A 10288-nucleotide genomic window follows, 5' to 3' on the forward strand; every position below is an offset into this window, starting at 1 on the left:
TCTCATTTATCATTTAGTACATATTACATCGATTTATGTTACAGTAACATAAAATATTGTCGTGAATTTGTTCAGCAGTTAAAAATCTTGTAATTAATTAAAAATTTTATCTAAAAAAGAATGTGTACTATAAAATTAAGAATTTGTCGTGAAATATTTTGTTTTATCATGAGAAAGTACTTTTACCCAAATGTAAAAGTCTAGATATCTAAATATCTTGAAAAAAAGAATATAAAACTTACTCCACTTTCATAATCATCAACGCAATTATGAATGGAAATTTCAGGAATTTTCAAAATTGTTTCGAACGCAACACGCAACAACATTGCGATGAAAGTCGATAACAATCGATAAAAACTTTACATACATTTATAGCATAGAACGTAGCAAGCAGCTAACAGGAAATACATATGTGATAGCTGAAAATCTTGAACATTTTTCATTTAGTTACGTTTAATTTGTTTGATTTATAATACGACAATGATTTTCCCTCCCGATATATGGGAACATATATTTTTGTACGTCGATCCACTAACACTTATAAATTTGAAAATAATTTGTAAATGTTGGAAGGAAATTATCGATAAAGTATTGCAGGTAAATAATTATAATTTTTACTACAAAGCTTGTGTGCTTTTAACAGAATGAGTATGTATACTCACATAATACATTATTATTAATACATATTCGTATTTAATCTCCCAATTATTTTTCTGACTTATTCGTTATAGCAAAGTACCCTGTGGCATAAATTGTGCAAAGATAAAATTCCTGAACATTTTTGGACCACTTTATGCGAAACATTGAGTCCAAAGAAATATACTAATTTTTATGAGAAACATGATGTTAAATTTTGGGTAGCTATGTACAAATTATGGATTAAATGCAAAAACATGAAAAAATGTAATGCACAAAGTAAATGTATTAAGCCATTAAAAGACCATCATTCAGAATATATTACTTGTATAGATACTTCAGGTAATACATTAAAGATACAAAATTGTATTTAGTATTCATAACAAATGTTTTTTCTAGGAAATCTATTAGCAATGGGGACATCTGCAGGATTCGTTTATTTTTACAATATACCTAATTTACGTACAAGCAAACATATAGTTGATCATATGGAATATATAGAAAGTGTAAAGCTTCTCAGAGATGGTATTTATAAATTTTACTAAACAAAAATCTGATAAGAAGGCTTCTAATTAATTATTTATATTTTATAGGAACAAGTATTATTTGTATATCTAGTTCTATAAATAATCACATATGCTTTTGGGATGTGAGTACATTGAAGCCAATTGATAGAACCCATGGAAAGTTAATTTGGTATGATTTAAAGGACACACTATAATCAAAACAACTATAATCAAAACAATCAATGTGATCATTACTAAATATTAAATATTTAATAGTACAAGTTACAGTTATTGCTATATCGCCATGCATAATATAATAAGTATTGTGGGATCAATACCAAAAACTGTGTATGAACTTGATTCAGATAATATTATTGCTATTGGTGCAGACAATAATAAAGTAATAATAATGGAGTAACTATATAAAGAAATTATAATTTCTTGATTTATTATTTAAATTAAATTGTGACTTAGGTACTTTTATATACAAAAGGAGGGTGCTGTGTAGATTTGACTTTGAATGCAAATCAAAAGGATTATACACTTATACATGTCAACTCTTATACACGTGTTCGACCACTAAATATAAGAATTCGTCGTTATTATGTATTTAAACCAAATATAATTGCCTGTATTGCAGGTAAGAAATTATATACACTAAATAGATATATAAAATAGTCATATAAAATTAATAAAATATTTCAATAATGCAATTATTATAGAATATGGATATGTGGGTTTTTTGGTACAAGGAAAAGAATGGAAGATGTATAATTTATTTCCTATTTTACATGGAACACCTACTGCAATTTTAATATATGCGCATGTACTCATTTTGGGATTGGACTCAGGTAATCTTTCTATTTAATATAAGATTATTTACAATTGTATTAAGTAATTACTTCTGTGCAGGAAATGTTCATATATATTATATAAACGATTTTGGAGCAATTGATTTTAATGCTATTAATTCAAACAAATTGTGTCCTGACTCCTCAACTGTTATTTCATTAAATATAATGGTTAATATTGAGGAATATTTAATTATTGGTTACCACAAAAAGTTCTATATTGTTAAGTTTATGTAATATACTCTTTAAGCAAACCAAAATGTAATTATAAGACTAATGTAAAATTTTTTATAAATTAAGTTTTGTTTATAATATAATAATAAATTTGAGTTTTTGATTGTAATTATTAAGAAGTTGTTCACTATAGCTCAAAAATATTTTTATTATAAAAATTTGTACTGTACAAAAATACACTGTAATACTAGTATAAAAATGGTAAAAGTATGTGTTATGCTTTATAATTCTGTGCTGTTCCAGTTCCATATATAGCATCCCATTCAACGTAAGTTATTAGACTTGATTCTGATACACTAGGACGTACATGTACCAGTGCTTCCTTGAAATCATCGACTGTTACTTGTCTGACATCTTCTTTTCTAATATTCTCTAATTGACTAAGTGGAATACTTCTAATTGGTCCCATGCTAGCTTCTTTACATAAATTCGACATATCGGCTCCGGAATATCCTTTTGTCTGTCCAGCTACATTATTTATATCTTCTTCAGTAAGATTATGTGGAACAGTTATTAATAGATTATTTATGATCTGTTTACGAGCTTGGAATTCAGGTAAAGGAACATACAATCTTTTAACCAGTCGTCTACGTGCTGCCTCGTCTAGTTCGTGTGGTCTATTTGTTGCTCCTACAATTAAAATGCGATCTTCATCTGCAGTTGTAGCTCCATCTAATTGCACCAAAAATTCAGTTTTTAATCTCCTAGAACTTTCGTGCTCAGTTTCAGATCTTTGAGTGAGCAGCGAATCTATTTCATCAACAAAAATCACTGATGGCTGATAAACCTTAGCAACAGCGAATAACGCTCTGACCATTTTTTCTCCTTCACCTATCCATTTTGAAGTTAAAGAGCTTGCAGATATTGAAAAAAACGTTGATTTGCTTTGCGATGCTATACATTTTCCTATAAGTGTTTTCCCTGTTCCTGGTGGACCAAATAATAAAATTCCTTTAGGTGGTCGACGTAAACCAGTGAAAATATCAGGTCTCAACATAGGATACACAACTACTTCCTTTATAATCTTTTTCGCGTATTCTAAACCAGCTATATCATCCCAACAAATAGTTGTCTTTGAATCCATTATTTCATTCTTGATTAGTTCAACCATTTTTGATTCTACATTTTTTAATCTCTCATCTTCCATTGTGTCACTTTCATTATTGTACGTGTTTTCCTGAGTTTTCTCTTTTTCCCTTTTAAATGGACAAACAAATTTAGAATTAACAGATCCCTTCCCTCCTAGAGTCTTTTTTTGCATTGGCTTATTAGCTTTCATTTGCTGCACATTTAGTTCATCTCTAGCAGTTTTGAAAAAACTCATTTTAGATTTAACAGTGTTAGGATCTTCTTCATTATGCTGAACAGAAACTTGTGTTTTTAATTTCATATTATTTCTGTGGTAATTCGATTGGTCCTGATTATTTTTAGATGCTTTAAATGAATCTTCTCTTGTAAATTTAAAGTTTGATCTAGATTCAAACTTGACAGGCCTTTGTCGCGCATAAATTTGATTTTCTTGATTGACAGAATATGTCTTAGATTGTTTACTATAACTCATTTGTGTGCTAATACTTTCATCTGTAGAGCTATTGGATGAAAATAACGATTTATCAATTTCACATTGCATGTTATTTTCAACTTCTTTTTTACTACTTGCATTTGAACTCTGACTAAGATTTGGTTTTGCTTGAGTACTTATCTTTCTATTTCTTGATTCAGTTTCTTTATTTTTCCATATATTAATAATATTCTCCACGTGTCTGTCATTAAATAATCTTGTATGACATGGCATGGTATTATTATCTTGGCAAGGTAAAGATTTCACAAAATTTAATGCCATATTTATATCGCATAAACCCGACTTCCATTTCTGTGGATTACTACTGATCTTTGGTATTTGTAACTTACATTGTTTCCAATAATTATTTATCCCATCTCTATTTTCCATTAAGTTTTGATAATCTTCCAAACTTCTTTGAAGTAGACAAGCTGCTACATCTTCTGATTCACTAAATGAAATAATTTATGTACGTATTTGATATATTGCATAAATTACTTATATCTGAATAGAGGAAAAAATTATACAACTTACCATTGTTTTGCTGTTAAATATTTCATAGCAAAACATCTACGTTCAATGTCTACAACTTCTGTATCATCTTTATCATTTTTTGAAAATTTTAGGATGTGATATGCAGCTAAGAAATTATTCTTCTCCTTATTAATTTCTGCATCAATAGTAGCCATATTTGTCTCTCAAAAATATTGTATTAACATAAATTTTATTTAATCTTCTATTATAATGTAGCATAAATAAAGAGTCAGCTGTTAATTACTTTTTCAATTTGTCAATTAGACAGGAAGAATTAACAAAACATATGTAACTACTATCGATGATAATAAAATTTATAATGTAATTATTTATACAAATGTATAATTTCGAATTTCAAATCAACAACATTCACATTCATAATTTGGGATTTGGACTTTTCTGTCTCACGTTCTGAAATACCGATCGTGAAAAAAATCACGGAGATTTTTACGCCCCCTGTACCTTGACTGTTAATAACAAGATCTCTGTTTATTTAACGGTCGGTACTGCTACTTGACTATTGCTGAATCGGTAACGTTGAAAACAACATCAAAGTGATAACATTATTTGTGAACCTAAACTGTGCTACAAAAATATATATTGAATAATGCCCTTATCCTGTTGTTCACTTCTGGTTTGATTTGTATACATGTTATTTTTATTCTTAATTTATAAATAAAAGATCAATCTTAACATAAAAATGGTAAATGTACTTAAATAGTGTATTAATATTTTATAAATTGTGTATGTTTTTTTTAAATTGTTAGTTTATGGTATCACACCGTATCACTTAAATTTTTACATTTTTAAGTTTTCTATACTAAGCCTTGCTAATATTAAAATAATACAAATTAATGATGAAACATCAATATTCATTTTTATTCCATAATTATTCATGCTAGTGGGAAGTAAATTCTGCATTTGGTATCCCTGCGAAAAGGCATGCTGTCTCAAAACGGCAATAAAATGAAATAAAGCTGAGCTGCAAAAAATTTTATTTAACCGTACAGCGTTTAGGTAGTACAAAATATCCAAATTAATAAATTACTTAAATATTTGATGACGCTGGCACTATGTTTGATATTATTTTTATAGACTAAACTACAAAGCAAGTTTTATATTGATGTTGACTTTTGACTCTGAGAAATACATTTCTGGTACAATTGTTCTAGTGGTTCATTCAACAAGGTAGGGAGGGTCTTTTCAATTTATTATACATTTATATATTTCATTATAATGTGATAATCATTGATTCATCTTTCTGCAAGCATTTGGTATTACGATACGACTCATGTCGCAGCAGAAAATAATTTGCATATATAAGCTCTGTAACTATTTAACTGGATACTTCTTTTTCTACATTAAAAACATAATTCAAGATTAGTGTGTCTGAAAATATATATTAATAACTCTTAGGTATTTATTTGCAACATCACATGTACAAAGCGGTTAAAGCTAAAGTAAAAAACATTGAAAATTACGATATACTGCAATTAATTGCCGAACCTAACCTCAAACTCGATCTTTTAAGACTGAAAGGAAATGTCAGTTTAGCCAGTATAAACCAGCTATATTACGGATCCTTTAAATCTTCTTAATCTTTTATATTACTTACATTGTTGCTGCGTGGTAAGTAATTTATTTATACTATTTCTTTGTATACTATTTCAATATATAGACAAATTAGTTATATGCCTCTTTTGATATTGACTTATTGTTGTTTTGTCAATTCATATTTTTTATTCTCATAATGAAGGAAAATTGAGAGTATCTTTATAAATATATATATTACATATTTAGTTACTGAATTAAAAAATCAAAATTTATATAAATTAGATATAACAGTCTATTGTAATTAATGTCAGTTGAAAATATTTATAAATTATTAATATGTTATTAAGAATTTCATTAATAATATATTTACTTTTGAGAATTATATACATATACATTATATTAGGAATTTTAATATACTAGTTATTACATATTAATTAATAGGTAAGGACTGTGTATAATAAGTAAATAAATATATCAATTAGCTAATATATTTTATGGTAATTCATGTAAACGTTAAATTATTTTTTTTTAGTTAAAAGAGGGATGCCACGCAGCAAGCGTAGAGCGCCCTCTAGCACAAATCATCATACGCCTATTGAAATGTCACCTAGTGCTCATGAAGAGGGTATATCGAGGCATCCTTCAAAAAGACTTAGACATACATCTAGGTAAATTGTGTTACAACAAATTTAAACTTATGTTATATATGTCGGAGATGAAAGAACACCGGAGTCTGTAATTGAACAATTGTAGTTATTCAATCCGATTGTAATTGTTCAAGAGTTGTGATAATGAGCTTGGGCTCGAGGCGACAGTCAGTCGCCGAACGTAGCCGCGGTCACGGGATTTGCCTAGCAAAGGTATGGAGTAATTCTATAGCTCTCCTTAAAGGAAATATTCGTGGCGACACGCGACAGTAAACATTCCAACGGTTTCTGTCCCGTGGCTCGCCACACGCAGACCCTATTCTTCGAGTAAGATGATTGCCAGATGTCGATGCGTCTCCGCAGTACGTGTTCGGCTAGCCCGAGGGCCCGTTATAAATCTTAAGGTTTAGTTAACTAAAGTCCTTCAAACAGACAAACAGTCTTTGTCCCAACTACGAGAAGATAGGGGAGACATATTTTTCAACGAGCGCGGTCTCCCACTAGCAACTTTCCCTCGAGGGCGGCTAGCATCTTTTTCTAACCACCGATATGGAGATTGACCAATTAGCAGCAACGTCAATTTCCCTTACTTTCTGAACGAAGGCTTTTCTCGACGAATCCGATGATCTCGTATCCTTAGACACACCCCATTATAGTTTTCCTCTGTGGCATCATCGGGACGGGAAAGGCATTCTCGTTCGCGATCTCACTGATGAAAGGAGTACCCCTTTACGACCAGTGATTATCACGCATCCGACTTAGATTTTGTGAGTACGTTCATCTATCATCCCGTCGACCGCGGATTCGTTATTGAACCTAGGATCATTGTCATTAGTTTCTCGAGTGCCTAACTACCACGGTTACTTGTCCGGCTCTATAATAATCGTATTTGCACTAGTCAATGTCTTCTCTATTGCACAACGACAACGTGTAACCCAAACGAAGATTCGTTTCACGCCCCTAACCCTAATTCTAATGTCCTCTCCGACATATATATAAACCAATAACGATTTGAAGTTAAACTTTATAACTGTGTCACATTGTTGGATCCTTTTATGTTAAATACAATAAACATGTTACTTCCTTCCAGTGCAAGACGTTATTCAAAAACAGAAGATGTTCCAACTGCTTCATCTTTTTCCCAAAAACGTTGTATCACATGGTTTAGAGAATATACAACACCTGATGATTCAGATACTCTTGGGCCTGAAGGGATGGAAAAGTTTTGTGAGGATATTGGTGTAGAACCTGAAAATGTAGTAATGCTTGTTCTTGCATATAAAATGAATGCCCGACAAATGGGTTTCTTTACACTAAGCGAATGGTTAAAAGGTCTTTCGGACTTACAGTGTGATTCTATTAGTAAAATACAACAGAAACTTGAGTACCTAAGGAATCAATTAAATGATCCACATACATTTAAGGGAATATACAGATATGCTTATGATTTTGCTAGAGTAAGCATTATATTTTGTATGTATTAAAACTTTTGCAGACATGTATATGTATTATACACCATATTTTAGGACAAAGATCAAAGAAGTATGGATATGGAAACAGCAAGAGTTATGTTACAATTACTTTTGGGAAAACATTGGCCATTGTTTACACAATTCGCCCAGTTCCTAGATCAATCGAAGTACAAAGTGATCAATAAAGATCAGTGGTGCAACATTTTAGAATTTTCTCGTACAATCAATCATGATTTAGCTAATTATGATTTAGATGGGGCATGTGCGTAATCGCATAATGTCACTGACAAATATATTTTAATTATGTGCATACTTTACATTTAGTGCATGCATTTTTTACAGGGCCAGTAATGCTTGATGAATTTGTTGAATGGTTAAAAATACAACGTGGTGAAGAAGCATCTTCAACAGAAGCTAGGGGCAGCTGAAACATTCAATAATAATAGTCTACTAAAATAAAAAGAACTCATCTTTTCTATCACCATATTTTGTTAATAACGAAATTTCTGTTTCTATCATAACCTCGCAACATTTCAATTATCATCATTCGTACTACCTTTTTTATTAATCAATGATAATGTAAGTAGTCTATCTTAATATGATTTTACACGGTTCTAAGTGGACTCTGGTTACAAATTTTCTAGATTATTCTTAATTACTTATCACCATTCATTGCTAGTCCAAGGTTCGTCGCGGAAATTCTTGTGATTAAAAATAAATATATTTTCATATAAGATTTACTTGTGCAATTTATAAAATATAATTTCTATTATAAAATGGAAAAAGTAGAACACAGTGTATATTACCTATATAACTAAGCTTTGTATAAAAGAGATAAATTTTCTATTGCAGTTTTCAATCTTATTTTCATAAATTAATAAAATTGTAATAGCTTTATATTTTAGATATTAATAAGTATAACGAATTTTTATTTTGATTTACTATAAGTTATACAGTATAAAATTACAAGCGAAGTTATTCATAAATATATATCCAAAATTCTTTTTACAGTGTTTAAGTATGTTTCATATAAAAATGTTTACAAAATTTAGACATATGTGTATAACTATTATCACGAAATATTTAATAGTCACAAATGTTATTAAGTAGGTTCATAAATAAAATAACATGTATAGTATGTAAGTGCTATTACAATGTTTAATATCTAAAATACAATAGAACACATTGGTACATATTACTTAGCTCATATAAAATAATTCCTATACATGCCATAAATATCGATGTACATTAGAATATCGAATTTCTTATTAAATCAATATAACACTTATGCAATATTGGAATTAAATTTATTTCGAAATATTCGGTAAGATAATACACTATTATGTTTTTATTTAATGCAAGAAATTTAAACAGGATTGAGTATATTTTTGTAATAAAAATCAAGTATATGTATATTTTTAATCGATTTTCAATAATTTAGAGAGGTACAGTACGATCTTTTTTAAATATGTTTCTTGTCATAAAAATTTTTGCGACAACTAAAATGGATTAAATGTATGGTGATTGTTCAAATAATTTGTATTATATTTTAGCTCAATCAATTGCCAATTTTTATCAGATTTAATCGCGAGTAGTTGGACATACATCGTGATTCTGAATTTTATTTAATAAAGAAATTTGTCTAGTAATAATAACATAGGAAATTATTGCGGTAATATTATAAATTAGTTCAATTATTACATCAAAGTTGCTTAATTATGTGTATGTGTATATTTTTTCCTGCATGAGCACTTCTATTACAACTAATGTTATCATTAATGATATAATATAAAATTAAATTTAAAATTCCGCTCATAACTTCCAAATTAATAGTAATCTTAATTCACAAATGAAAAAGTATCTAATGGAAAATTATAAACCCATACATCATAATGAAGAAATTAGAAACAAGAATTAAAAATCATCGTATATCGCTGCAATACAATTGCGATGTGGAGAATGTAATGTAATGACGAAGGTAAAATAAATAAAATACTTTTTTCAATAAATGTATATTTTCTTTATTTAAATAATGATGTTCTTTTTCTTTCTCTATCTCTCTCCGTGTGTATGTGTGTATTTCTCCATCCACACATTATAGTTTTTGAATATAATCAATTGTCTTAGATTTTAAACCTAAGTTAGTCTTCAATCCTAAATATAAAATCTAGGATTATAACCGATAAATAGATAGCTAGTGGTAATAATGTTAATGATGTTCTCTAATTGTTATATAAAAATCTAAAATTATACTTTTCAATTTCTACATAAACAATTTCATATATCTAGTGAA

At 29.0% G+C, this 10288-nt stretch overlaps 3 protein-coding genes across 8 annotated transcripts; 2 read left to right on the forward strand and 1 right to left on the reverse strand.

Annotated features, from left to right (window-relative positions):
- Window positions 1–107: 107 nt before the first annotated feature.
- LOC117158362 (uncharacterized) lies at window positions 108–2322 on the forward strand. 2 transcript variants are annotated; one of them, XM_033337199.2, is made up of 8 exons: window positions 108–597; window positions 732–978; window positions 1036–1161; window positions 1230–1332; window positions 1419–1542; window positions 1617–1782; window positions 1865–1993; window positions 2055–2322. In XM_033337199.2, exons 1-8 carry the CDS (start codon window positions 481–483, stop codon window positions 2228–2230), a joined length of 1188 nt encoding a protein of 395 aa, XP_033193090.1. In that variant the 5' UTR covers window positions 108–480; the 3' UTR covers window positions 2231–2322. The 2 variants fall into 2 exon arrangements, with proteins under 2 accessions (XP_033193090.1, XP_076478596.1); XM_076622481.1 differs by having other exon boundaries at window positions 1048–1161.
- Window positions 2323–2337: 15 nt separating this feature from the next.
- Window positions 2338–4752, reverse strand: LOC117158360 (fidgetin-like protein 1). Its single transcript, XM_033337195.2, has 2 exons — window positions 4323–4752; window positions 2338–4239 (listed from the first exon to the last, which is right to left on the reverse strand). Exons 1-2 carry the CDS (start codon window positions 4475–4477, stop codon window positions 2442–2444), a joined length of 1953 nt encoding a protein of 650 aa, XP_033193086.1. The 5' UTR covers window positions 4478–4752; the 3' UTR covers window positions 2338–2441.
- A 132-nt stretch (window positions 4753–4884) lies between these two features.
- Window positions 4885–10004, forward strand: SCCRO4 (DCN1-like protein SCCRO4). 5 transcript variants are annotated; one of them, XM_076622484.1, is made up of 8 exons: window positions 4886–5025; window positions 5225–5339; window positions 5418–5510; window positions 5739–5951; window positions 6409–6544; window positions 7614–7980; window positions 8050–8257; window positions 8338–10004. In XM_076622484.1, exons 5-8 carry the CDS (start codon window positions 6420–6422, stop codon window positions 8421–8423), a joined length of 786 nt encoding a protein of 261 aa, XP_076478599.1. In that variant the 5' UTR covers window positions 4886–5025; window positions 5225–5339; window positions 5418–5510; window positions 5739–5951; window positions 6409–6419; the 3' UTR covers window positions 8424–10004. The 5 variants fall into 5 exon arrangements, with proteins under 5 accessions (XP_076478601.1, XP_076478599.1, XP_033193094.1 ...); XM_076622486.1 differs by lacking the exon at window positions 5739–5951 and having other exon boundaries at window positions 4885–5025; XM_033337203.2 differs by lacking the exon at window positions 4886–5025 and having other exon boundaries at window positions 5184–5339.
- The last annotated feature ends 284 nt before the right edge of the window (window positions 10005–10288 follow it).

The sequence above is a fragment of the Bombus vancouverensis genome, chromosome 10 (genome assembly GCF_051014615.1).
Source record: "Bombus vancouverensis nearcticus chromosome 10, iyBomVanc1_principal, whole genome shotgun sequence".
Taxonomy (NCBI): Eukaryota; Metazoa; Arthropoda; class Insecta; order Hymenoptera; family Apidae; genus Bombus; species Bombus vancouverensis.